General features: G+C 56.7%; 11 protein-coding genes across 11 annotated transcripts; 2 read left to right on the top strand and 9 right to left on the bottom strand.

The window, feature by feature from the left end:
* Positions 1-43: 43 nt before the first annotated feature.
* Positions 44-1,183, bottom strand: ColSpa_05529 (lysine acetyltransferase; the record flags this gene model as incomplete). Its single annotated transcript, XM_049271741.1, has 1 exon — positions 44-1,183. The coding sequence occupies one exon, from the start codon at positions 1,181-1,183 to the stop codon at positions 44-46; it is 1,140 nt and encodes a 379-aa protein (XP_049127698.1).
* A 1,262-nt stretch (positions 1,184-2,445) lies between these two features.
* Positions 2,446-3,300, bottom strand: ColSpa_05530 (ankyrin repeat domain-containing protein 17; the record flags this gene model as incomplete). The annotated part of the gene is made up of 1 exon (XM_049271742.1): positions 2,446-3,300. One exon carries the CDS (start codon positions 3,298-3,300, stop codon positions 2,446-2,448), a length of 855 nt encoding a protein of 284 aa, XP_049127699.1.
* Positions 3,301-3,575: 275 nt separating this feature from the next.
* Positions 3,576-3,973, bottom strand: ColSpa_05531 (uncharacterized protein; the record flags this gene model as incomplete). The annotated part of the gene is made up of 3 exons (XM_049271743.1): positions 3,576-3,710; positions 3,807-3,865; positions 3,916-3,973. The coding sequence occupies 3 exons, from the start codon at positions 3,971-3,973 to the stop codon at positions 3,576-3,578; spliced, it is 252 nt and encodes an 83-aa protein (XP_049127700.1).
* Positions 3,974-4,482: 509 nt separating this feature from the next.
* ColSpa_05532 (heterokaryon incompatibility protein 6, OR allele) lies at positions 4,483-6,555 on the bottom strand (the record flags this gene model as incomplete). The annotated part of the gene is made up of 1 exon (XM_049271744.1): positions 4,483-6,555. One exon carries the CDS (start codon positions 6,553-6,555, stop codon positions 4,483-4,485), a length of 2,073 nt encoding a protein of 690 aa, XP_049127701.1.
* A 635-nt stretch (positions 6,556-7,190) lies between these two features.
* Positions 7,191-8,665, bottom strand: ColSpa_05533 (uncharacterized protein; the record flags this gene model as incomplete). Its single annotated transcript, XM_049271745.1, has 2 exons — positions 7,191-8,087; positions 8,147-8,665. 2 exons carry the CDS (start codon positions 8,663-8,665, stop codon positions 7,191-7,193), a joined length of 1,416 nt encoding a protein of 471 aa, XP_049127702.1.
* A 2,535-nt stretch (positions 8,666-11,200) lies between these two features.
* On the bottom strand, positions 11,201-11,849 carry ColSpa_05534 (cytochrome b-c1 complex subunit Rieske, mitochondrial; the record flags this gene model as incomplete). Its single annotated transcript, XM_049271746.1, has 3 exons — positions 11,201-11,382; positions 11,549-11,699; positions 11,775-11,849. The coding sequence occupies 3 exons, from the start codon at positions 11,847-11,849 to the stop codon at positions 11,201-11,203; spliced, it is 408 nt and encodes a 135-aa protein (XP_049127703.1).
* Positions 11,850-11,906: 57 nt separating this feature from the next.
* On the bottom strand, positions 11,907-12,266 carry ColSpa_05535 (cytochrome b-c1 complex subunit Rieske, mitochondrial; the record flags this gene model as incomplete). Its single annotated transcript, XM_049271747.1, has 1 exon — positions 11,907-12,266. One exon carries the CDS (start codon positions 12,264-12,266, stop codon positions 11,907-11,909), a length of 360 nt encoding a protein of 119 aa, XP_049127704.1.
* Positions 12,267-12,785: 519 nt separating this feature from the next.
* Positions 12,786-16,434, bottom strand: ColSpa_05536 (DNA damage-binding protein 1; the record flags this gene model as incomplete). The annotated part of the gene is made up of 3 exons (XM_049271748.1): positions 12,786-13,109; positions 13,160-16,217; positions 16,337-16,434. The coding sequence occupies 3 exons, from the start codon at positions 16,432-16,434 to the stop codon at positions 12,786-12,788; spliced, it is 3,480 nt and encodes a 1,159-aa protein (XP_049127705.1).
* An 800-nt stretch (positions 16,435-17,234) lies between these two features.
* ColSpa_05537 (uncharacterized protein) lies at positions 17,235-17,932 on the bottom strand (the record flags this gene model as incomplete). The annotated part of the gene is made up of 2 exons (XM_049271749.1): positions 17,235-17,494; positions 17,551-17,932. The coding sequence occupies 2 exons, from the start codon at positions 17,930-17,932 to the stop codon at positions 17,235-17,237; spliced, it is 642 nt and encodes a 213-aa protein (XP_049127706.1).
* Positions 17,933-19,760: 1,828 nt separating this feature from the next.
* Positions 19,761-20,711, top strand: ColSpa_05538 (uncharacterized protein; the record flags this gene model as incomplete). Its single annotated transcript, XM_049271750.1, has 1 exon — positions 19,761-20,711. The coding sequence occupies one exon, from the start codon at positions 19,761-19,763 to the stop codon at positions 20,709-20,711; it is 951 nt and encodes a 316-aa protein (XP_049127707.1).
* A 2,701-nt stretch (positions 20,712-23,412) lies between these two features.
* Positions 23,413-24,844, top strand: ColSpa_05539 (cytochrome P450 monooxygenase lolP1; the record flags this gene model as incomplete). The annotated part of the gene is made up of 3 exons (XM_049271751.1): positions 23,413-23,550; positions 23,618-24,619; positions 24,722-24,844. The coding sequence occupies 3 exons, from the start codon at positions 23,413-23,415 to the stop codon at positions 24,842-24,844; spliced, it is 1,263 nt and encodes a 420-aa protein (XP_049127708.1).
* Between the last annotated feature and the right edge of the window lie 361 nt (positions 24,845-25,205).

Genomic DNA, 25,205 nt, shown 5'->3' on the forward strand with positions numbered 1-25,205 from the left:
CCTGTGTGAGCCTGCTGCTATGCAATCCCGTGTACCAACATGTTTAGCACCAGCCAAACTTCTCATTGAGAACCCATTCGACCTCTCCTTCGCCATACCACATCAAGCTCGCGATGCTGTCTCTCTCCCTTTCGATAAACTCGTGCGGGACGCCCGCCTTTTCGATGAGGGCCCTGACCCTGGCATCAGGATTCCACATCTCGACGTTATTCACCTTCCACTCGGCCGCCTCTGCCCTCGCCAGCTTCAGCAGCGCTACTATGGCCTCCTGGACAAACTGGTCGCTGCTCGTCTCGTCCTCAATGGCCAGCCTCAAAATATGCATCGTGTTCCCTTCGGGCTTCTTCAACCCGCCGTAGTACCCCCTGGTCCAAACCGCCCATACCCGCGAGCCCAGCTCCCCGACCACGCCGCCCCGTACCGTCGGCGTCTTGCCGAAGATGTGCTTCGTCATGTAATCCTCGCGCATGAGGTGCCACAACATGGCGTCGATGTCCGGCAGCAGCGACACCCGTGTCTTGTCGCTCTTCTGGGCCAACTTGGCGCGGAGCAACCGCTCGTCGACGGCGCACAGCTCCGCCAGCTCGTGGTATCCCAACGGCACCGCCTCACGCGGCAGCTCCCCCTCGGCCGCCTTCTGCGGCGGAAAGTCGAGGTGTGTGCTCTCGTACGGGTGCCAGCCGTGCTTGGCGTAGAACTTCTTGCCAATGTCCGAGTACAGCACCGAGCAGGCCACCTCGCCGTCGCGGATGTCGCCCCACTTCTCGCCCTTGGCCATCTCGGCGCCCTGCCACCGCGCGAGCGTCGACCCCATCATGTCCATCATGATGGAGGCATACCCGTTGCCGCGGTGGGCCGGGTCGGTGAAGACGGAGCCGACGGCATGGGTGATTGCCTCGACGACGGTGCCATCGGGTCGGGCGACAAGCACGGGCTTGCGGATGCTCTCGCACGAGGAGAGAATGGGGCGGGCGTCGGGCGGGAGGGACGGGTCGGTGAGGATCCATTGCGTGATGCCGCCGTTGCGGCTCACGGGGACGGTGGTCATGTACTCCTCGCGGCGGATGTACGCTTCCAGCTCGAGGGCAGTGCCCCAGTGGGTGTACGTCGAGGTGTACGTCTTGACCCGCTCGGCCGGCGTCGGCTGGGTGAGGATGAGGTCTGTTTCGTGCGTCGAGCCCATGATGGATGTCTTGCCCTGCTGCTCTGTTCCTCACTTGACGTTGTGTTACGGTTTCTTTGTTTCCGGCTTGTCTCGTTTGATAATCACATCACTTCCAGACATTGACCAAACAAGAGAAAGGAGAGTTGAAGGAAGACGAAAAGAAGAAACAAGGCCAGCCTCCCGAAGCGTGGGTTGGAAACAGGACAAAGCGCGGTCCTTATCATGTGTCCCCCAAACGGCTTCAGTAGGTGTTAAACGGGCGCGCGGCCCCACCAGGCGATGAAGGCGTTTGCGGGGAAGACCCAGTTAACCCAGGATTCCTCCCAGGATGAAGCGCCCCAAGCTGCCGTTTGGAGCCAAGACTACATGATACGAGTCGGTGGGAAGACTAGGTGCGATACACAAAAGAGCACAAAAGGGCCGTCGACCCCCTTCCACGTTCCTCTTCCCCCCTCCGTCTCACCTGCGAAGACAGAGGTCAGCAGGCCCACAAGCGGCGCATCGTGGGCAGGAGAAGCGGCCGAGCCGATGCTCGTCTTACGTCACGGGAAGCTTGTTAGTGCGATGCTGGACAGGTTCAACAAGGCAAAAGTACGGACGAAAGACGTCGAGTCTCGTTATCAAACAGCGCATTTTCGTCGCAAAAGAGTTGGGACTTTGAACTCTAGGGCCTCTTTTTTTAGGTAATTGTTTGCTACCCCAACCCCCAAAACTTCCCCGCTCTGCCGGTGCGCAACGGGCAAGTCTGGCCGGCGGGGGGCTCACGGAGGGCCGGTGGAAGCCGATGGTAGGCGGGGCCGGATTTGGGGGTGTTCCCCTCCGGTTGGACGCGGCCGTCTTCGTTGGAGGGGGGGGGGGCAGCGCCCGCCCATCATGGTTGGTGCGCCATGAGATTCCGCTAACGTCGTGACCGGGGCGGGACGAGGGATTCCCTGGTCTGGTGGTAGTCGGCTGACTTGGCCGATGTTGTGACAGATGGGAACCTTGGCTGGGTTTTGGGTGTGCTGGTCTGGATGGGATATGTTCCCTTTTCTCAGCTTGATCAGCGTTGGATATTCCTGAGAGATACTAATAGACGGTTTCGAGTCACTTGTTCCAACGAGTTGAGTTACCCTTACGTTTTCCAATAGCCACATGAACAAGATACCACCTACATTCTGTGTATCTTACTTGCAAGGTTCCCTTATCTACGAGTCACACCATATGTCGGTCCCAAACTCAATCAAATAGAAATGCCCCTCCTCCTTCCGTTCCCGTCGCGCCCCTCCTTCGAAGCAATGTCACCACCTCGCCATGCCCCTTGCAGCCGCAGACTGCAACGCCGTCTGCTGCCCGCCCCATCGAGCTCCAGCCCCAGCCTCGATCTCGGCCCCGGCACCCAACAACATCTCGCACACCCGCACGTGTCCCCCCTCCGCTGCGGCGTGCAGCGCCCTTGCGCCCTTAAACCTGCTCCCTTGGGCGTCGACATCCGCCCCAGCGTCAAGGAGCATCCTGACCAGCCCCTCGTGGCCGTGATAGCTCGCCGCCTGCAACGCGGTGAATCCTCTGGCCCGACACGCCGGCGCGTTGACGTCGCCCTCGTGGTCCATGACCATCTCGACAATGTCTTCGAAGCCGCCCCCAGCAGCCGCCTGCAACGCCGTCCTCCCGCCCGTCGCCGCCGGCTTCGCGTTCACATCCGCCCCTTTCTCCAACAGCAATCTCACAACGTCCCCCAACCCCGCAGCGCAAGCGCTCTGCAGCGCCGTCGCCCCAAAGTACCTCGCCGCAGGCACGTTGACGTCCGCTCCCCCGTCCAGCAGCACCCGCACGATCCCAATGTCTGGTTGCCCAGCCGCGATCTGCAGCGCGTTCTTCGCGTCGTTGTTCCCCGGACGATCGTCCACGTCCGCCCCGGCCGCCAGGAGCGCCGAGACCACCTCCGCGCGGGACGCCGAGCACGCGGCCTGGAGCGCGGTTCGGCCGTAGTATCCCTGTGGCGGGGCGTTGACGTCTGCTCCTGAGGCGAGGGCGGCGCAGACCGCCGAGAGGTCGCCAGCGAGAGAGGCTCGTTGGAGCGGAGTCCAGCAGTCGTCCTCGTCTTGTTCTTGTGAAACCTGCTCGGCAACGTCTCTATTGGTGAGATGCTGCATTTTTGGCAATAACCCTTTGCCGATTCTATCGTTTGCGCCGGCACGTGTTGACTTAAAAAGTGAGATGAGAGTCGGTATGGTTGAGTCTCAGCTTAATGTTTCCAGCATGGGTGACGGAAGTGCGGCACATTGCACACCTCGTGTTCCCCGCCCGCGTTATCTTTTTGCTGACGGACTTCCCACCAGGTGTCACTGGATCAACAGCAGTCGGCCAAAATAGCTTAAAAGAAAAAAATATCAATATCTCTTCGTGGTGTATTTCTGCGGCAGACTAACTATTCTGTAGTCTCGGCCTTCTTCTTGCTTTCGCTCTTCTTCTGAGGCGCGCCCTGCTTCGGCTCATTCTTCGATCCTGGTTCGTTCTCATATCCGCCGCCCTGCTTCTCGTACTCTTTCGCCAGCTTTGATGCCTGTATGACGGTCAGCATTGGCAAATCCACATCTGCCAGAGAATTGCAACAAAAAGAATGTCCGTTTGGAATATCGATATGGATCGTTTGACTGACCTTCCATGCTGCCCATTGTCCCTCTCCGCCGCCGGACTTGTTAGGTTCTTGCTTGATCTCTGGAGTACATCTTGAGCATCTTCACCATTAATGTGATCGAAAAGTATACCTTCTTTGATCTCTTCTCTCAGCTCAGGATCAGTAGGCTTTCCCTTGGACGAAGGCATAGTGGAGCTGGAGTGTGTCGAAAGATGCTGAGACGATGCGATGTGTAAAAGGGAACAGTTTTGTGTGATGGTATGTGAAGGTCGTTTTGATTCAGTGAAGTGAAGCCACGGTCATTACCAAGTCAACATTGCTAGATGCCTATAACATACCCCCCCGCCAAAGACAGGGTTCCTCCCGATGATGATACCAGTGATCATCTATGACGACTACAGTATCAGCCACACCTCCGTTCGGTCGGCACCGCTGGCGGGCCGGCGGACCCACACAACCCAGCCCGCGCCGTCCCGACCGTTTGTCCTCGTTCGGGGGGCCGGCGGTTGCTGGAGCCATCAGGGTACTTCAAGCGAAAGCATCTGTAAACTGATCGTGATCTTTGTTTATTTTTACTTCTTGATTGTACCATCTATAGCCGGAGGATCACCTACCCCTTTCCTAGCGATTTTCATCATAGCATCATAAGCCAAGAGTCCGTAACCAGAGCGGCGTCTTACTCAATCACCAGATCTCCTCAGTGAATCGACACTGGCTCAAACTCCGCACCCTCCTCAATAACCTCTCCGTTCATGATACCGTGCACGTACGCAGCGCCTACAATCCGTCGCATGCCCTCCCTCTCCGCGCTCTTCCGCAACACGAACGGCGCGTTGCACCCCTTCATGACCCAGATCTCGTCGCCAGCCTCGCACCCGTCCGGCACCATGCCCACGTACTTTTCCCCCTTGGCCAGCACCAGATCCAGCGCCGCGCGCATCGGGAAGACGCGGTTGATCAGCACCTGCGCTGCCGCCTCGAGCGCCTCGCCTGCCTCCTCGGCCGTGCACCCCGACAGCATGATCTCCTTGCGCAGCGCTTCTCTTTCGGGCCTCGTCGCGGAGAGGTCGTCCTCCTCGACGGCCGTGCAGAAGCGGTACGCCAGCTTCAGCGTCGTCATCGGGACTTCGTCCTCGTCCGCCTCGGTGCGGAAGAACGTGAGGGCCCTGAGGACCGCCTCGAGGCCAGATTCGCCGGTCGGGTACGTCGTCTTGTCAAAGTTGGGGATGTTGGCGAGGAGCTTGGAGAGCGTCACCATGTCGCGCTTCACCCAGAGCGAGGGCTGCTCGGCGTGCAGGTGCGCCGGGCGAGGAACGCCGGTCATGTGAGAGATGGTGTCCACCTTGACGCCCTTGAGGAGGAGCACGTCTTCGTCCTCGTTGGGGTCAAAGCCGAAGTCGAAGTCTGTCTCGCCAGCGGCCTCTGACTCGGCCGCGTCGGCGACCGTCATGCGCCGCCAGGGTCTGCGGAAGTCGGGAATCCAGGACGGGAAGTTCTTGCCGTTCAGGTTCTCGGCGATGCCGGCGTGGTCGAGCAACTCCTCGCTAAAGGGCTCATGGAGGAGGGTACGGCCGAAGCGGAGGGCCGTCTGCTCGAACGTGGCAGAGTAGTCGGGGCGGAACTCCTCTCTGTCGCCATCAGAGGCCAGGCCGAGGAGCGCAAAGTAAAGGTCCCGGGGGTCGGTGGCCTCGACTTCGCGGAACGACAGGAGCAGGCTGAGAAGATCTGTCGAGCGGTCCGAGTCATCTTCGTCCTCTGACTCCCACTCTCCATCCTCACCCTCGGCGTCCTCGGCCTCTTCATGCTCGTGGCCGCCGTGACCCCCACAGCACCCACCTCCGTGCTCATGACCGTGATCGTGCCCGTCTTCGTCTCCGTGACCGTGCCCATCCGAGTTGCCCCGCATGGAGCCAAGCTGGTAAAACCGCAGCCTCTGGGCCATGTTAGCCATCAAATCAGCCGCGCCCTCGATTTCCTCGCCGGCGGCGTTGATCAACGGCCAGGGCGGGCTCTCGGGCTCTTCCAGAGCGACCGTGGCCGGCCACAGCTGCGACCAGCTCACAGTCTTGTCGCCGCAAATCATCAACACGTCACGCGCCAGGATGAACTCTTGCACGACCCAGACCCGGCGGAACCACGACCGGTTCCAGAACCGCGAGACCGCCATCCACTTCTCATCGCCCTGCGGTGGCAACTCCGCCTCGCTGCCGGTGGGTGCATCAGGCACCGGCTCAGAGAGCAGGTTCTCGACAAAGGCACGGGCACCCGCGTTAAGGGGGTTCGGGATGTTGACGCGCCAGTACTTCTCAATCAGCTCGATGGCCTCCTTGCTGCCATCAGCCTCCTCGCCGAGGTAGGCGAGCACGCGGCGGGCGCTGACATAGATGTCGTGCATGAGCATAATTTGCGACTCCTTCTCTTTGTTGTCGGACTGGTTGATGCACAAGGCGTCTACCCAGACAAGGCGCGGGCGGTCCGCGAGGCGGATGCGCCTGAGGCAGTGGCAGAGGTTCTCGGTGATGGCAATGTCCGCGCCAGCAGGTGATGTGATGCGCTTAGGCTTGTCCTCGGAGCCCCAAACATACGAGATGGCCTCGTACGAGTCCGCGGATTCAGGGAGCTCGCCCTCATGTTTGCTGGCCTCGTCGATATAGGTATCGATGGGGCGAACGAGGAGCTCGCCGTAGAGGGGCTCGTCGAATTTTCCTGGCGAGAGGGAGAGGATTCGGAAATCCCGCTCGCCGATGGCGGCGTATTTGTACTCGGCCATGGTGAAAATGAGGCCTGCCTTGTGAGGAAACCGTCTTTTCGGGATATGGTGAGTGAAAGTGGTGAGGGATGAACTTTGAGGACGTGCGAGTGAGTGATTGGCGAGAAAATTCAGACGTTGGCAGGTGTTTTGGGGATGTGGAGTGAGATTGGACCTGCGATCCAGGAACGTGCTGCATGAAGATCCCACAGTTGAGTGAAATGATTTTTATTTACTGACTCTTATGATTCGCATCCGCCGAGCAAGGAAGTACCACACGCAAATTTTCTTCTCACTTCAACGGGCTATGAAAGTGCATCAAAGACCAGTACTAAGTCAACTTGGCTCAAGACGAGATTTTGGTTTTGTTTTTATTTTTTTACCTCAAACTTTACGGCAGCCAAACTTTCAGGCTAGAATCGAGCTCAGATCCCTGACAATTCACATTTTGCATCAAGTGACAAGTTAAAGACTTAAAGACAATAAAAGGATTTCATCAATCGTGTTATATATGTATAAGAACTGAGCACTTTCACTCGATCCTCCAGCCCATCCTGGCCTTATCCGACCCAGTCGAGATCCAACCAAAACGTACTGCACACACAAAAATAAAGCCATCGTACACTACAAGACAGCGCCACTCAGACAACTGTCACTCAGACGCCCAAGGCGGAGTTGAAGGCGTCGGCAGCAGCCTGGCCCGTGAGACTCTTCGCCGCAGCCTGGCCCTGCTGGCAGGCGGAGACTGCAGCGGCGTCGGCCTTGCACTTGGACTGCAGCTGGCCGCAGATGAAGCTGCTGATGACGTCGATCTTGAGCGCCGAGCCGTGCTCGAAGTCGCCGGCGGGGGCGAACGAGGCCTCCTTGCGCCCGTCGAGGCCCGTGGCGAACTCGATGCTGGGGTCCTGGCACGAGCCGAAGTCCAGAGCCTGACGCTCCTGGATCATCCGCGTCGCGATGCGCATGCGGTGGCCGGGCCCGGCCGAGCGGCGGAACTTCTTGAGGGACGCGGCGGCGAGGCACTCGTCCTCCTGCGCGCCGCAGTCGGCGACGCTAAAGTCGGCTCCCGAGTTGGCCTCGTCGGCGCAGGCGTTGTGCTGCACGGCGCACGAGCGCTGCAGGGCGGCGCCGGCGTTGAGAAAGGTAGAGCCGTTGACCTCGAAGGGCTTGTCGGCCGCGGCGTCCGAGTTCACGGGCGGGGCGGGGCCGCCGAGGTCGCCGGTGAAGGTCTGGACGTTGGTGGTTCCGGTGGCGGAGCCGGTGCCGTTGTTGGCGTCGTTGTTCTGGCGCTCAGACAGGACGGACTTGGGGAGGACAGTGGTGCGGGTGGCCTTGGCCTTAGCCTTGGCCTTGGACTTGGACTTTTTGCCCGCGGAGCACGTGGAGTTGGTTGCGGTCTCGGTGGAGTTACCGGCGGCAGCGCCGGTTCCGGCCACAGCAGCGTCAATCTCCTCGGGAGTGGCATCCTTAACGATCAGGTTCTGAGTGAAGATGCATCCTTCAGCATCGTTGGCATCGTCGCAAGTGTTTCCGGCTCCGGTGTTGTCGTTGACCTGTCATCTCGTCAGCCATTTCGCTCTACAACCCGCAAGGAGTCTAGTTTTGGACTTACATCTCCAGGGGCAAAGGTGCCGGAATCAAGCGCAAGCTGGGGGTCCGCGCCGACCGCCGCAAGCTGCTTGGCCAACTCCAATGTGATGGCCTTGTTCTCCGCGGCCGCGCCGTCCGAGGCGGGGTCCTGGTGCTGGCTGATGGCCGCGATCTCGGGGTTTGTGGCCTTGTCGGTGCACGTCACGCTCTTCAGGCCCACGGATCCCGTGTTTCTCTCCACAGCCGCGAAGACAAGTGCGCTGGCCATGCCGTCGACGTCACCGGCCGCCTTGGCGGTGCTGAAGGCCGAGTCCGCAGTCGCCTGGTGCAGGCAGTCGAGGTTCGTGACATCACCCGCGCCCTTGGCAGCGGCGGCGTTGCCGAGCAGACCAAAGACGGCGTCCTGGATGTTCATGGGATTGTCCTGCTTGAGGAGGGCGTTGACAGCGCGGAGGTACTTCTCGTGCGAGTGCTCCTGGGGCACCTCGGCGACGGCGAAGGCGACGAGGGCCGCGAGGGCAGTAGAGGTTTGGAACTTCATCGTGCGGGTTCTGGGTATGGAGGGATAGTTGTGTTTTCGTAACGAACCGTTGACGACCGGGTCGATGTTCAGATAGTACAGGAGTAAAGAGTGTTGTTCAAAAAGAAGGGCCGGCCTAGGAGGATCTGGTCTGGAAGACGAGGATCAAAAAGAATGAAAAAATATGGTATAAATTACACACAAAAGGGAGTTGCCAGAACTCAACGAAGGAGAGTACTGCTGATGAAAGGCTTGGTGAGGAAACAACTTCATCCCATAACTGAGCCGAAGAGAACGCTCACTTATATACAGCATGAACATAGCGGGACGTCGACACCAAGGGGCTAGCGTCGAAGCCGCCCGGATCTTGGGCCCGTCTCATAGCCGCGACGTCAACTACGGCCCCTGTCAACCCGCTTGGGAAGGGCAACCCGACGATCAACAGGATATTGCTGTTTCTACCAGCTCGTGATGCGCCTTGGCGGCTACGCAGGCCGGGGACGGACTCCCTGAGGTGGGTGAGGGATCCTCGGCTGGACTGTCCTCCGGAAGTGGGCCCCCACATGGACAGGAGAAGGAGGTATGCGTTGCGGTGCGTGCCAAGCGTTCATCCCGTCCCGTTGGTGATGGGCGCGTGGCCGAAAAGGTCTGGCTGGTCGCATACCCTGTTTCGGGAGCTGGTCCGATGAGAGAGTAACGGCACGGCTATGGGATGGCAGGGGAGGATCGAGAAGAGATAACTGGAGCTCCGTCACTTGAGACGGATCCGGTGGAGAGACGGTGGCCAACGTTTGTGATTGTCAGAGTTTTCGTGAATCCGTCGAGACGTGACCCTCGCGCTGCCAGGTGCTGCGGTGTCCGGGTCAAGGTTCAAGCCATCTCATCTCGACCAGCTCACGACTCGAGTATTTACAAAATGTTTCCTCGGCACTGTCAGTCGTCATAGAGCCAGTATCAGAACTCAAAAGCAGCCTCATCACTTAGTGTCATCAATCAAGATGTGGTCTCTCCGGCCCCTGTTCGTGGTGAAGAGCCGAAGTTGGGCAGAGTTTGAGGATCATGCATATCAGACGGCACCTGTCGCGGAACAGCGTCTCATGCAACCTCCGAGCCGCCCCTCTGGGTGATCTGATTGGTTCGCTTGCTTCCGTTTTGACGTGTGGGGTTCAGCAGGGGTCGTGGGGGTAGCGGACCCCGGCTCGTTGTCAACCGATTTGGACTCTGTGTTGTTGGTGTTGATGTCGGTGTTGGTTCGCCTCTGGGATGTCTCTGGGAGACGACGGATCTCTGAGATATTCGCCGTCCCATCTTTGCTTGTTTCCGTGTGCAGAATGCGTCGGGATATATATCGGCGAATGTGATATAGGGACGTTTGTATGTTTTGCCTGGTTCATGCCCAGAGTGTGTCATCTCATTATTCACCACGATGTGCGGATCTCCCTTGCTGGTTGACTACAAAATCATCCAATGCATGAAATGTATCCGACCAGCATCAATAACAACTCTACATAGTAAGCATCAGACTCAGAAGCTTGGGGATAAGCATCACGAGTCATCAAACGCTCGTGATGTCTGAGAGTCGGCGACTAGAAAGCGGCCCTCTTCTTGCACGCACTACACACTGAATCCAACATACTGAACGGGGTCTTCAAACAAAAGGCCCTCTCCATCACCGGGGTGCTGGACAACTCCTGCGACGCCCAGACCTCCTCCAAACACCTCGTCTGCTGCTCCAGTCCATCTCCAGTCACCCACCGCCATCCGAGATGTCGGACCGCATCACCATTACTTGACCTCCCCCATCGTGGTGACCCCATCCGTCCGCTGCCGTCGTCCGACCCGCAACTGACAGCAAACGGCTGCATGACATTCCTTCATGCCCCTTCCACCAAGATCTCCGTCCCAAACACCGACGCGTCACTAGCCAGACAGCGTGCATCGGAAATGCCACACGTCGTGTGGCGTCTGCCATGGAGGTTATTCGTGCTGTCACATGAGCGCGGGCCAGTATGATCGACCCCATCACATCGGTCAACTGCCGGACTGAGCCCCGACTGTGGCGGCGTCTTCGTAAAGCTCGGATCCAGTCTTTAGTATTTATACTTTGGTACCGAAGTCGTCACACAAGTTTGAGCACCTTCGTTAGTTCGGTTCCGTCCTCGCGGGATCTCGCAGCACACTCGTTCCGGTCCAGCGGCAGACGGTTGACAGGCCTTCTATCATTAGTCAATCGTTCGCCACACAAAAATCACCAACCCGGCCATCATCGGCTATTAGGAAGTTGCGAGGCTACTCATTGTTCCTGGACGCTCTTGTGACTTTTGTACATTGGCATCATTGCCCGGGGGGACACGTCTAAGAAAAAAAAGAAAATGACCTCTTCTCTCTCTGGGGACCCAAACCAGCACCAGCTCGACTCCGATGCAAGAAATATTGTTCTAGTAGTTTGTTGTTGTTGCCATCAGCGCCCACGTCCCCGCGAAGGGGGACCCGGGCTTTCCCTCCATACACCCCCATCTCCCCGCGTTCCGTCTTTTACTCTTACAGTGGTGCTGCTTAACCAATGACCAGCTTGCCCTCCTCGGGGAAGTCGTATTCGGGGATCTCGAGGTTGAGAGGAGCGGGTCCTTTTCTGATGCGGCCGGAAATGTCGTAGTGAGATCCGTGGCAAGGGCAGAACCAACCGCCAAAGTCGCCGGCCTCGCCGATGGGGACACAACCCAAGTGCGTGCAGACACCTAGGAGATGATAATGTTAGCAAGCTTGTTGTCGCATTGGGCTCTAAGTCCGGAACATTGATGCCGGAAGGCCGTGGCCGGTCGGCTCCAGCGCCACTCCACAAAGAACCATAAAACGCATCGCCGAGATTTAGCAAACGGTGGTGCTGGAAATAAAAACACGTACCCAGCATGATGAGCCACTCGGGGGTCTTGACACGGTCCTCGTCGGCCTGGGGGTCACGGAGGGAGGAAACGGAGACCTTGTTGGCCTCGTCGATCTCGGCCTGGGTGCGGTGGCGGATGAAGACGGGCTTGCCTCTCCACTTGATGATGACCTGTCGTCCCGGGATGTCAGTACAGCCGTCGCCTGGGACCGAAATCCGCTGATATCATGTTCTCGGGCCACTCACGTTCTTGCCCTCGGGGATGGTGGAGAGGTCGACCTCAACCTTGGCCATGGCCAAAACGTCGGCGGAGGCGGACATGTTGACAAGGAATTCTGCAATTGACACCGTCCGTCAGCCTACAATTCCAACAACAATTCATCCTCCCCTCTGACAGTCCGTCCTTCGCATCTCCGGGGTCGGTTCTCGGGGCAACGGAAGGGTTTCCCTACCCTGGACAGTAGACTTGGCGCCGGCGGCGGTGATGGCGCCCATGGTGCCGACCATGAAGTATCCGAAGAGCTGGTTGGTGCCGGGGCTGGTCTTGCTCATGTACTTGCTGAAGTCGGGGATCTTGTTGCCGGCCTGGGCGCCCTTGAAGGGGCTCGAGTAGCTCGTGGCCGTGGAGTCGTTCCGGGCGGCCGAGGTGCTGAGGGCACGCGCAGCCGTCGTCGCGGACGGGCTGCTTCGCGCCAGCTGCCGCAGGCAGGTGCGGGATGCGTGTGCGAGGGGCGCCATCTCGTGATATCCGGAGGAGGAGTGGAGAGGGTTTGCGGCGAAGGCGGGTTTGGGTTGCGAGATGCAATTGGGAGAGGGATGACGTTGGGGGTTTAGGAGAGCGTCTTTTTTCGTGATGCCGTGGTTTGAGGATTGGGATTGCCGGAAAGCTTTCTGGCTGACGGCCTCAGGCAGAACGTTTCTGAAATTGGCGGCTGATGATTGGCTGGTGGGGACAGCTGGGACCCGGCCCTTTCCGGAGTGGCACGAGTGATGACAGCGTTACTATGGGTATCTGCAAGACCCCCATTAACACAATGCGTCTGGAGGCAAAATTTGTTTTCCGGCGTGCGGCGATCCATTGTTATGTCCACAACAGTTGCAGGACGCAATTGACTTGTTCTTCGTCATCTTTAGCAAGTTTGATGCTAACTTGATTCCTGAATCTAAAATGTTCACTTTGTCGTAGTCGTCAACAAGCCTTGATTTGTTTCCGCCAAACTCCCCATTCCTGAATATCCCACATTTGTATATGCTGTTTTAATGCATGCGCTTCAGCTCCTCCACCAGGTTGCGCATGCTCTCGACTGTTGGACCAAGACCCTGGATGACCACCTGTTGCTTTGCCTCGTCCAAATCCAAGAAACGTTCAATCAACTCGCCGTCAACGAACCGGAAAGGCCCATCTGCGGTGCGTTTGGCATTTCTGAAGCCTCGCCACGCCATGAAGGATAGGCCAGAGCCAGGCGCAGTATCCGCTTGTCCTAGCGTTTTGACAATATCCGCCAGTCTCTCTTGGAACTGAAGTAGCAGACTTTGGTATTCGGCCTTGATATCAGCAAAGACATATAATGACCCCTCGACCTGTGACATGTTAGTACTCTTACTGTGAGGGTGCCTTGAGCTCGTCTTACCGTCGCGAGGAACGCCTTGGGAACAATGGGGTCGTTCTCGTTGGGTGTGATGTTGAGTGGCCGGATCTTGTTAACCTGTTCTCCGAGATGAAATTCACTCGTAACCTCCATCTGCTTTTGATCGTGTTCTGTCGGCGCGTCGGGGTTTCTTCTCAGCACCATCAGGTTGCCCTGCGCATCCGCCTCGAGCCACGAATGCCCCTCTAGGTGGCACACCGAAGTGGCCCAGATGTATTGGAAGTGGCGGGCTCGCTCCAAAAGCTTGGCTTTGTTTCCATCTTGAGCTGGGACGAACTCAACCAAGGTCATTGATTGCATCAAATCGGCAATGCCAATCATGTTTCCATTGACGTCAATGTCGACAGGAAACGTCGAAGGCCGGAAAGTGGCCAGCTTATGCAAGGCGCCTGCTGTGGTCGACTCCTCAGCGTAGTCGTACACCACCACCGTCTTGCTCAAACCAGCAACAATCTTCTCGCCCATGATGCCAAGACTTCGGCAGGCGCCTTTCAGCTCATGGCTAACGATCAAGTACGGGTTCTTGTCGGAATCCACACCGAGGACAAGAATACGGCCTTTGATGTCGCTATTCTCATCGATCTCGGGATCGGCCAGGAAACTCGTGCCGATGATGAACCTTTCTGCAGGCTGGCCCATGCTATCTGGCAGTTCCGCTCTGATGACGCTCTCTACCATTTCCGTCGACGTCGAGCCATCGAAGTGGAACGGTTTACCGACCACCCCAAGAACAATTTCGTCGACGAGCTGGAACGAGCTGGTCACCACTTCTTCGTTGTTGACGAGTTCCCGGCGAATAGTCCCGATCCCGAAAGCTCGCAGCGCTGGCGAGTATGCGACCCTGCGAACTGTCTCGCGCAGTGGCAACGGGTTGACATGGGTTCTTCTCTCGGCATCAATATGAGCGATCCGGATGTTTCGGTCTGTGGCAAGAAAAATGGCGTCGGGGAACGCTTCCGAGTCGAAAGGCGCAATGTACGTAACATCCTCTGCGGTAGCTGCCGAGTAGATGATGCGTCCCTCGGAGCTGTAAATGAGGCTGGAATGCTCCGTGGTAGCAAAGACATTGCTGATACCTTCGCCGCCTGGACGAGGCAGAATGTGCAGACCAGCCTGTTGGCTGCCTAGAGTGACGCTCTTCCGACTAGATAACGAGAAATCCTCCTTTGACACATTAAACGACACGACCTGCCCATCTTCCATGGCTACGAAGAGGGTAGGGCCAAGGAGGTGTGGTGGGTGAAGCTGTACTAGGACTAGATCTCTTGGAATAGATACGCTGTCGTCGGTCTGCTTGATGGTTTCTCCCTGGAGGGCATTGAGTGTGCGAAGGTCAATGATTGAAACCGAGCCAGTCGCCCAGAAACCGACGACGCCAATGTCATCAAGATCACTAGCAGCATGGATGCAGGAGATCTGATCCTCCTGGCCTCCAACGCCGAGGCCCAAGGCTTGCTCTTGAGCTGACAGATTATCTGACAGGTTCAGGGACACCAGAGTTGTGCCATTGATAGACAACAACACCCACTTGCTATTGGCTGACGCATTGACGATGGCCTTACCATCTGGCACTGCCCATGTGCTTAGCGTGACGCCCCTCTGAGAATCAAGAACTGCCACGGTGGTGGCCGTAATCTGCAACAAGCGGCCATCGGGCAGAGTTTTTGCGACCAGCGTTGGCCTATCCAAGGTAAGTCCTTGAAAGTCAAACACCTCCTCAATCCCTCCTTCTGCATCGAATCTAAAGACTCGGGTTTCCGTTATGAAGGAAACAACAAGCGTGTCGACCTTGGGTGAGCCATGCGATCGGAGACTGAACAGCCCGCGAACATCCTGCAAGTCCTCGAGTACACCAATATCTTCCAGACCAACACTGCTTCGAATGCTTCGTAGACTGCCGTTCTGGTGAACGCCGCAGCCCGCAACAATGCGGGCCTGGCCCGAGGAGAAGGCGTTGCCCACCTGGCTGTCCCCCGCATTTCCCAGGTCCATGATGGAGAAGTCGAGGATGGGGGCAATGTTGGGAATGGTCTGGACAAGCCTCGTCGTCATGCTTTCGACATCCACTGTGAGAAGCTGGGAGTCGCCGTAATGAGAGCCCAGGAAAAGCATGCCATCTCCCATGTATACCAAACACGACGCGCGGGAGGTGACGCCCAATGTTCTCAAAGAAAGACCCGTGACAACGACGCCTTCGGTCTCGATTGTCAAGAGATGAAGGTTGCCATAGTCGTCAGAGAGGAAGTAGTTTGTGCCGTCGCACGCGGCCCACGCCACGAAAATGGCTGGGCTGTCTAGTCCACTTTCTACGACGGTCTGTGTAAGGGTATCGACGTAGACCAGCAAAGTCTCCCCGACAACAATCAAGCCACCGAGCTGGGCTTTCGCCCCCGTGGTGTCTCTCTTGTGATAACGCTTGACCTCGTCTTCAACGATGGGCACGGGGATGATGATACGCGCGTATGGGTCCTTGATCTCGAGCTCGAACTCCCTGTGTTTACTGGGGTCGAACCTTGAAACGTTTGTGTTCTTATCGTCGCTCATGAGTCTGTAAATGGCGAGTTGTGCGTCTTCCTTGTCGATCATGGACTGGTACAAGAAGGCGACAGTTGGGTGGCCCGTTTCGGTGGGCACAAAAGTGCTGGCCTTGACGAAAAGCTCAGACAGGCGGACCTGCTCCCATGCATCGTCGAGGCGAGCGAAGCTTCCCTTGCGAGTTCCCAAACGCATAACATTCATGACTCCTTCCCATAGGTGCATGACCATGAATCTGCCAGTCGGGTCCACCAAGCACTTGTCCTGGCTCTGGGCTTCGCGCATGTGAGGTTCCGCAGCGTCTTCAATGACCTGCTCCGTGTGCAGCCTCTGTGTTCCCGAGTCCCATCTCGCAGTAAAGTATTGGAATCGGTCGGTACCGACGAACAGCAGGTCGGCCTTGCTATCCTTGGGTCGCAGCCGTTGCAGGAGGAGGATGGTGCCGTAGACTGCGGCAGAGCCGAGCATGTACATGTCGGTGGGCGTGACGCGCCATACTTCGAGTCTGTTGGATCTTCTTGGAGGAGGTCAGCAAGACGACGAATGCATCCGGGGGAGGGGGATCCATGAAGCGGCGTATGGCCAGGCATGGCATGGAGGGGCAACGAGGGCGGGCGAACTCACGCTACCACCAAGCTCTCGTTCTCGTCGTCCTCTGACAAGCGTATGCTCAAGGCCTGCCGTATGCTGCTTGGCCTGTGGATGGGCGCGACGTATGACATGGTGCCGGTCTGTGGGTGGGATCTATTCGGGGTAGGAGCTCTGATCCCACAAGATCGCGGCCATGAACAAGGAGGGAAGCAAGCAAGCAAGCAAAGGCGGACGTGAGGGACGGGACGGTTCGGTCGGTGCTCTGCGTCGGAGTTTAGCTGTCACTGGTCCGGGCCCCTCCCCGCTGTGTACAGTAGTTACAGTATGTAAAGTGGTGAGGTACGATTTCATCATCCATTCCAGCGCTGACAGTGGGGCCGTGAGCGGCGCTGTGCCTGGCCTGGAGGGGGACGGGGGACGTGCCGTTTAGCAGCTTGCTTCAACAGCGCAGCGGGAAAGAGCCTCAGGCGCAGGGGCCACACTAGCCAGGCTTGCGGTGTCTGTCATGCAGGTGCTTTGCGCCAGGGCCCTGTCCAAATACAGAGCTGTGATCGTTATCGCCCCACTAACTCTACGATCGCTCAATCGGGGAGCTCTTGCTTGTTGCGTCGGGTTGTATTGACACTGTAAACACCGCCCACGACTTCACCTTAATGTACAGTAGGATTCATCGCGGACACGGTACCAAGATCCCCGCTGGGTGAGAGGTGTAACCTAAGCTGACAGCAAGCAGTCGATGTCTGTTTCCTCTCGTCGACCCCGGGATGTGCAAATTCCGTCCAACGTCACCTATCAAACGTCCTCCTTCGCGACTCAACGTTCGCTCATGAGATCACCGTCGTCGACCCATCTCTTGAGTCGTTGGCACCGCTTCATGCGTACGATGCACAAAGGCAGACAGACGCCCGGCGTTCAACGCACCAACGACCGGTCAAGGGCATCGCCGGTTGGGCAGCTCCCACATCATGGCCCACGTCAAGTGAGGCTGCTGTGCGCCAAACTTGCCAAAGTCGACCCGATGCTCTTCGACATCCTTGAATCCAGCCTTGGTGTACAGAGGATGCCCAGCCTCGGAGGACTCCAGATACACCGGCACGCCCAGCCGGACAGCCTCTTGCATTGTCGGCGTCATCAGTTGCAATCCAGCTCCGCGCCGCTGGTGCTTAGGGTCCGTCACAAGAATGTGGAGGTCTGCGTCCAGTGTTAGCTCGTCAACCAATCTCCGGTCTGTTGTATCGGCCACTTACAAACGGCCGGCTTGCCTGTCATCAAACGCTCGCGCATCTTGTCCATGCCGCCAAACAGCTCGTTGCACGCCTCCTCGTTGCACCCCGGCCCCCAGACGCGGGGCTTTGGCACTGGCATGCCTTCGGCGTATATGTTGAACTTGCTCCAGGCGACGATGGCCTCGTCGCCCGAGAGCGCAGTGTCCACTGCCTTGAACATGCGCACGGTTGGGTCCTCTCGAAGCTGTTTGGCCAGGTCGTCCGCTCGAAACCCCAAAAAATCGCCCGGGAGGGGACCGGGGAAAAGCAGATTGTTGAACGGGCTTTCTGCGAACGCCAGGTGCTCAATCTCGGCACAGCGCCGACAGTCGGCCTCGACAATGGTCTGAACTTCGATTGGCATGATTCTGGCGTCGTACCTAACTGTTTGACAGCTTGCTTCGGAGAGTTATACTTTCCTTCGCTTTTCTTCTTCGATCTTGCTGCGGCACAGGCCCAAGTATACTTGCAGCATGCCAGCTTTTACAAGCTGCGATGCGGGCCCATTCGGAAGGCGGGTACTTCGTAGTGGGGGCCCGGTTGGCCGGCTCGGAAGGCATTCGGTCTGACTCATTACCGACCTAGTCTTGGCCTTCAGTGGAGTCCAGTGGCCTCCGGTGACTTCCGGCGGCCTATGTATTGGTAGGCTTGTCGCTGCCCGTCCAGGAAGGCCACTGACCACAGGATCGTAGGATCGTAGGATCGCAGCATTGCAGGGTTCATGCATCACCCGCGTCGTAGACCGCCGCCACCAGGATTTTGCTGTCTTTGCAATTTGTAATTCCTGCCGGCGGCAAACGGGATACGCCACGGTTATATGCAGCCGCAATTAGCCTCAAACCTTCCCATAAGCAACCTCAAATATTGATTATACCAGCCAGCTTCACATACAAGCCATGATCACGAGCCCGTCTGTTGGGGATGAAATCATGCCAGCCAAATTCTGCTCAACTTCCAAAAGGTACCACCGATGATCCGAAGGTTCTATGAGGGCTGTTGCTGATCGGACTAGCGACTATCGATGAAGCTATGGGTTCAGGAGACGAGAAGCTATGTCCTCCATCGGCCGAGTCCCAGACTCGATCCGACGTCCTAGCTCTCTCGGGCCCACAGGATGATTCATCTAAGTCCCCGGCCACTAGAGCCTCATCAAAATGGCCTGCAGGAGCGTTCTGTGGTATTCAAAACTTGGATGCCCGCAACGCACGGCACTCGGTCCACTAAGCTGGTTAAACAAGTGGAGACCATGCGCCGGCCCGCGGCCAGAGGGGCGCAGCACCGTCCACTGTAACCACCTGCGTCAACAGTATCTTCGAGCGTTGCCCTGCCAGATATCATACATTCCCAAAACATGTCTGAGCTTCCCGTCCTGCGTCCCCGTCCGCCTAAGCCAGGCTGCAGCTCATCCATCTGATCCTATCCGGCATACGTACGAGGCCTACGTCTGAGAGCACTTCACAGAAGCGTCCCCGACCCTCGCCTTTCCGGCGTTACGCCTGCGAACACAATCACGCCTCCGTCTGTTTCATAGTTCCTGTGACCGGATCTATCATCATGTTGTCGAGACTCCATCCCTGTTGTGTCAGAGCCTTACCTTTGCTTCCTGCATAGGATAGCTCGCACGGTTCAAGGGTTCCCCGAGTGCACAAGCTTATTTTCTTGCAGGAACTAGACCATGGTACCAGTTGACCTGCCCATTGCTGTCAAGCTGTCAAAAGTGGATAGACACCGCTTACCAGTTTGCCAGTTTCTCCCCGCCAGTGTTCACGGACTTGAACACTGGCCTAGTTCGCCTGTACCCCGAGGATCCTTGCGTCGGGGACGCAAGGAACAGACCTGCGAGGGCCCGATCTCCACCTAATACGGCCGCCGACAACGTGCCGCTGCGAGTTTAAGGACTGTCACCATATACACGTTGAAGATGCGTTTCATGGCAGGGCTACAGGCGGGAGCTAACGCCGCTGCCAACAACGCTGCATCTACTCTATCTTGGTCCTGCCTAGATCCCCGAACTTGGTGCCATCCCGGACAAGTCGACCAAAGCTTATAAACCTATTCGATCTCCCCGTCAAAGAGAATTATTTTTTGGAGCATCAGACAAGGAACTCAAGGACATCAGCTTGGTCACCTCCACAGCTACAACACCTCTTGACAAACTTTCAGACCCCTTCGTCTGGCATCTTCACATCAAAATGCATTCCCTGCACTTGGTCCTTGCTTTCTTCGGCCACGCGGCTATCACCGCGGCCGTACCCCTCCAACCTCTCAGGGATCTCGAACTCGACAAGAGGGCTGCCGGTGACCTCGACATCATCGAGAGAGCATTGGCTCCCGTTTCTGACTCCCTCTCCAATCTCGATTCCGCAATCCTAGCTCTGGATGGCACCCCTGGCACGGCAGCCAACCTTCTCGCCTTCTCTCAACAAGCCCAGGTGGCCACCGACCAGGCCACGGTCCAAATCCAGAGTGCCAACGACATTGGCGCTTTCAGGGCTGCCCGGCTCCGCCGAACCACAGACAGCCTCATCGATCAGACGACAACCACAGTCAGTGACTTGGTGTCCCGCAAGCCCATCCTTGACAACCTTGGGGTTAGCAATGTAGCCTTGGAGTCACTCCAGAGGCAGAAGATCTCTACCATGGCCCTGACTGCCGCACTGGAGGAGAAGGTACCCAGAGTCGGTCAGAGAATCGCAGCTGAAGGCAGAGCGCAGATCGAGTCTGTGCTGGACCAGGGCATCTCCGCCTACTCTACGCCTGCTGTTGCTGCTGCTCCTCCTCCCGCTGCCGCTCCGGTCCCCCCTGCTGCTGCTCCGGCTCCCCCTGCTGCTGCCCCGGCTCCCCCGGCAGCTGCCCCGGCTCCTCCAGCAGTTAACCCGGCCAACCCCAGTGGCATCCCGCTCGCCTCTCCTGCTCCTCCCGCTGTAGCACCGACACCTCAACCCCCTGCTGTGCCAGCAGTCGGCGTTCCCCCCGCTCCTGTCCCCGCTCCTGCCCCCAACGTGCCTGCGGCTCCCATGCCGGTACCAGTCCCGCCTCCTCAGGTCACTCCCCCTGCCGGCCGCAGGGACAAGAAGAAGAAGAAGAAGGCCAATGCCAACATCCTCGAGGTGGAGACGACGGATGACACTGCCGATCATTGAGCAGTAAGGGAATTTAGAAGGGATATTGGGCGTCGGAGTTATCAGATACCAAAGGTGTATCAAATGGAATGCGAGTTTTTACTTCAGACGATTGTTACGAATAAGAAAATAGAACCAATTTAATTTGAAATCCTGCAAAACATCCTCCCCGACGTGAGCCTGTGCGGCTTGGCACGGGCTGCCCATGACCGAGCGTGCTTGCAGTTTTACGTCCTGCATGCAGGTCAGGGCTAGACTGTTCAAGCTGTATAACACCTCTGCCTTGCTGCTGATAGTCTGCTGGTCAACCGGGGAGCGACAATCTTTGCGATGCAGGCGATGAATTGCCTCTAGGCCCCACCCTTTTTGAGTTCTAAACTAACTCAACCAGGTCAAGACTTCTGCATAGAAACCAACGTAAACATGCATGTGCTTCGAATGCTTGTGAATCTGCCAAACGGAATTCTCCGCGTCGACAACGTATGGCCTTTCTTCCTGGCTCAGCCTGACAAGGACGCGAGAAGTCAAAGTGTTGAACGTGTTCATACGGTTTCGGATGCCCAGCGCCTGGTCGTCGACCCATCCCCTTGGGCAGAAATACGCTGAGACAGGCGTCTTGTGAGCAGTACGATAGAAATCAGGAATCGGAAGGGCCCTAGATAGGTTTCGGAAGAGTCTCCTTGCTCCATATTCCTTAGGAAATAAGAGACCGCGTCACAGAGCCCCGGTTCCAACCTGGCCTTTAGCTCTGACGCACTGTCTAGAACAAACATATCGATGCCTCCTGTTCGCTGAATGCGTGACGCGTGCCTTGACGGTGGTCATGGTGGTACATGTGTTGCCTGTCTTGCATGAGGGCATGATTTACATGTGGTGATGTTTGCGCGGGAGTTGTCTTTGCAGTTTATCTGTCTGCACAGCAGGTCGCTGATGCTGATGTTTTCGAGGTCTAACATGCTCGAAAAGAGGCTACACTGCGTGCCTTTGCCGGCACCGGGTCACCCGAGCATACTGATGACTATGGGGACAGACTGAACCGGTTGTGTAACCAAGACTTGGGTATCAGCTTGCATCATCAACTGAGCGTTCGCTGAGAATTTCCAACAACTTTAGTTCGAGTGTTGGTCTCACAGGCGGCAATACTTGTACGAATGACAGCAACGATCACGTCAAAGTGGTGATTTTACTGGTTGTTATTCCGTATGAAGATGGGGGATCTAACTGTGCAGTTGGTAGCAAGGTGAAATGGGATATACCTCTCGTTGTCGCTGAGGGGCTCGCCCTACCTTGCAGGGTGTGGCTAACCGGGCTTTGCTTCTTATCTATCTGATGCCTTTGATTGCTTACTTCTAACATCAAGCTATATTCGATCACATCGCGTCTGCTTGCTTTTTGAACAAATGAATCAGATCGAAAGAAAATTTGTCACAATATAGTACATATGTATAGTATCACACAATAGGCACATTTCTTAAACCTCTATCTTGTTAAAGTCTTTAACTCCACACCATTTTGGGGTTGACATCAACGGGTAGATGCAATAAGACCCCGCTCGTGTATTGCGTTGGTTCTCTCTCAAGCCATTGGGCTTCTGCATTTCTTCGATGGTGAAAAATGGGAGAACGGCTTACTCTACAGCATTACCGCGAGGCTTTGACACTGTCAAGCCACTCTGGATGGGCACTATCAGGTGGGTTCAAGAAACCTCTTCTACCAGTCGTGTGACCCCACAACATTGCTTTTGTCAGTAGGACCATGTACCTAGAACTTGCAAAAGTGAATGGCAGCCATTTAGAATGAGTTACTTAGTAATTACTGAAAGCACTCCTACTGGACATCCAACCATTACGAGACTTGTGTTGATAGGAAAACGTCACTGAAACTGAAAAGTGCAGCTTCACCGAATATTTCCCTATTCGGCATCCCGGTGCATGCAAAGAGATGGAAACGGCGGACTGCCGCGTCAGAGTGCTGCCGTCATTGGACCCCATCTCACCGGTCAGAGTTACAAAAAAGTGAGTTGATAACGTAGTTTGATATCGACTGGCTGTGAGAATCCTTGGCTGCAGCCGACGCTTACCAAATTTTTTTGGATGGCGGCTTGACTGCCATAAGGGAGAGAGACATGTATTTGGGGGGTACTGGTGTAGAAAACATGTAAACATGTAACAATACCGCCGTACTTCAATTTGAAAAACAAGTAAGCGACCCAAGTGGATCTCCTCTTCTCGGACGTGTCATGGCCGTATAGGAGAGAAATCGCGCTAGGTGACAAGGTTCTGCCCCTTATTCATATATCACAAGGTCCGCGCGCGCGCGCGGACACGAGGCTGTCACCCTCCGTTTTCAAGCATCTCATCGCTGGCATAGTCAAACATGGGCCTCTTTTCTGAACCGTATAGCCTGTGGTGGCTTTTCGCTTCAATTGTGCTATTCTTATACGTAGGCCAGAAGGTGCGGACGTATAATCGTCTGAAGGCATTCAAAGGGCCGTTGCTAAGTGGTTGGACTGAAGCGTGGCATGCCTGGGCGATCCTCACCTTCAAGTCACATTTGCAGTACGATGCTGTTTGCCGAAAATATGGTGCGTCGCATCGGCTCGACATATTCGCTTGTGATGATCATATGAGACGGCGGCGGCTGACACAACAACTATACAGGGACCATTGCTCGGGTCGGTCCGAACGATCTCGTCACTTCGTCGCCCGAGCTACTCGTCCACATGAGCGGGATCCGGTCAAGGTACACAAAGACGGAATGGTACTACCGCGCCTGTCGGCACAGGCCGGACAAGGACCATGTCTTTAGTGAGATGGATGAGGAGAAGCACAGGCGGCTGAGGCAGCAGATGGGATCTGGAGTAAGTTCATTCGACTCGGACTCACACGAGACCGGGTGAAGTTGAATCACTAACATTGATAATCAAGTACTCGGGAAAAGAGAACCCTGGGCTGGAGGACTCCATCGACTCACACGTCTCAGAACTTATCCAACTTATAAGGTCAAAGTACATCTCGACAGAAGCCGCGTCGAAACCGATGGACTTTGCTCAGAAGATCCAGTACCTGACTCTCGACGTCATCAGCGACATCAGCTTCGGCAAGCCCTTTGGCGACCTACGCGCCGACGAGGACACATTTGGCATTGCCGAATCATCGGAGACTGGCATGGTGGCCTTCACGTACAGCATCGGTCTGGGCCTCTACAGGATCCTCCAGACACCCCTTTTCGCGCGCTTTCTCGGCTTCAAGGAGACCGACCCGACTGGCTGGGGCCGGATGTTCGCCAACGGCCGCGCCATCGTCAAGGCGAGGCTGGCGCTCGACACGCAGAAGCGATCCGACATGATTGCGTCGTTTATCCGCCACGGCCTTACCGAGGAGGAGATTCTATCCGAGACGACGTTGCAGATGATTGCGGGCTCGGACACGACTGCTGCGTCGCTGAGGGTCATCATGCTGTACCTTCTCACGCATTCTCGCGTTTACGCGAAGCTGCAGGCGGAGATTGATGCATTCGCCGAGAGCGAACGGACCAATCGGCCTTCGACGATCGTATCGGACGCCAACACTCGGAGGCTGTCGTATCTGCAGGCTGTCATCAAGGAAGGAATGCGGGTCCATCCGCCGGTAACCAACTCGGATCCCAAGCGGGTCCCCGACGGGGGCGATATAGTCGTCGTAGACGGCAAATCCGTCTTTCTACCGGGCGGGACCAACGTCAACTGCGCCGCGTGGCCGCTGCACATCAACAAGGGCATTTTCGGCGAGGACGCGGAGGAGTTTCGCCCAGAGAGGTGGTTGCTCGAGACGGACGAGAAGAAGCTGACGACCATGCACCGCGTCCACGAGCTCGTTTTTGGGTATGGCAAGTATCAGTGCCTGGGGCGGCCGATTGCCATGATGGAAATTGGAAAGACGGTCTTCGAGGTATGTGGACCCTGCCCTTCTCCTTGTTGGTTCCGCGCGGGCGAACTCTCCGAAGGTCCCCTGGACTTCCGCAACAGAGACAATCGTCTAACCTGTCACCAGCTAATGCGCAACTTCGACTGGTGTCTCGCCAAACCCGATATGCCGTGGAAAGAATCCAACCATGCCGGGGTCTTTACTCACAACGACATGTGGGTTCTTGCCTACGAGCGGCAGAGTCGCTGAGTAGGTTATCTGGTAGCATAACGTTGAACCCTGCGTCTCTCTGGGGCGGAGTGGCTTTGACAGGTTCTGTGGGGGAACTGGCGGGCTTTGTGATGAGAAATCATCGCTTGTGGTTGATGATAGGCGGGTTTGACGCCCCGAATCCCGCCTGGCGCTTATTGTGGCGTTTTATTAGTGGCACTTCGGGCCAATTCACCACCGGGTGGAGCTCGTTGTGAGCTGTGTGGCTGCGGCGCGGTTCGGGATTGAATTGGGTCTGTCCGCCCGATCTAGGGTTGGTGGCTGACAGATCGTCTTTTGGGCGGAGACGATCATGCAATCAGCAACACAGCATGAGTCGGGCTGTTAGATTCCACTGAAG

This window comes from Colletotrichum spaethianum (genome assembly GCF_022836535.1).
Source record: "Colletotrichum spaethianum MAFF 239500 DNA, contig12, whole genome shotgun sequence".
Lineage (NCBI taxonomy): Eukaryota > Fungi > Ascomycota > Sordariomycetes > Glomerellales > Glomerellaceae > Colletotrichum > Colletotrichum spaethianum.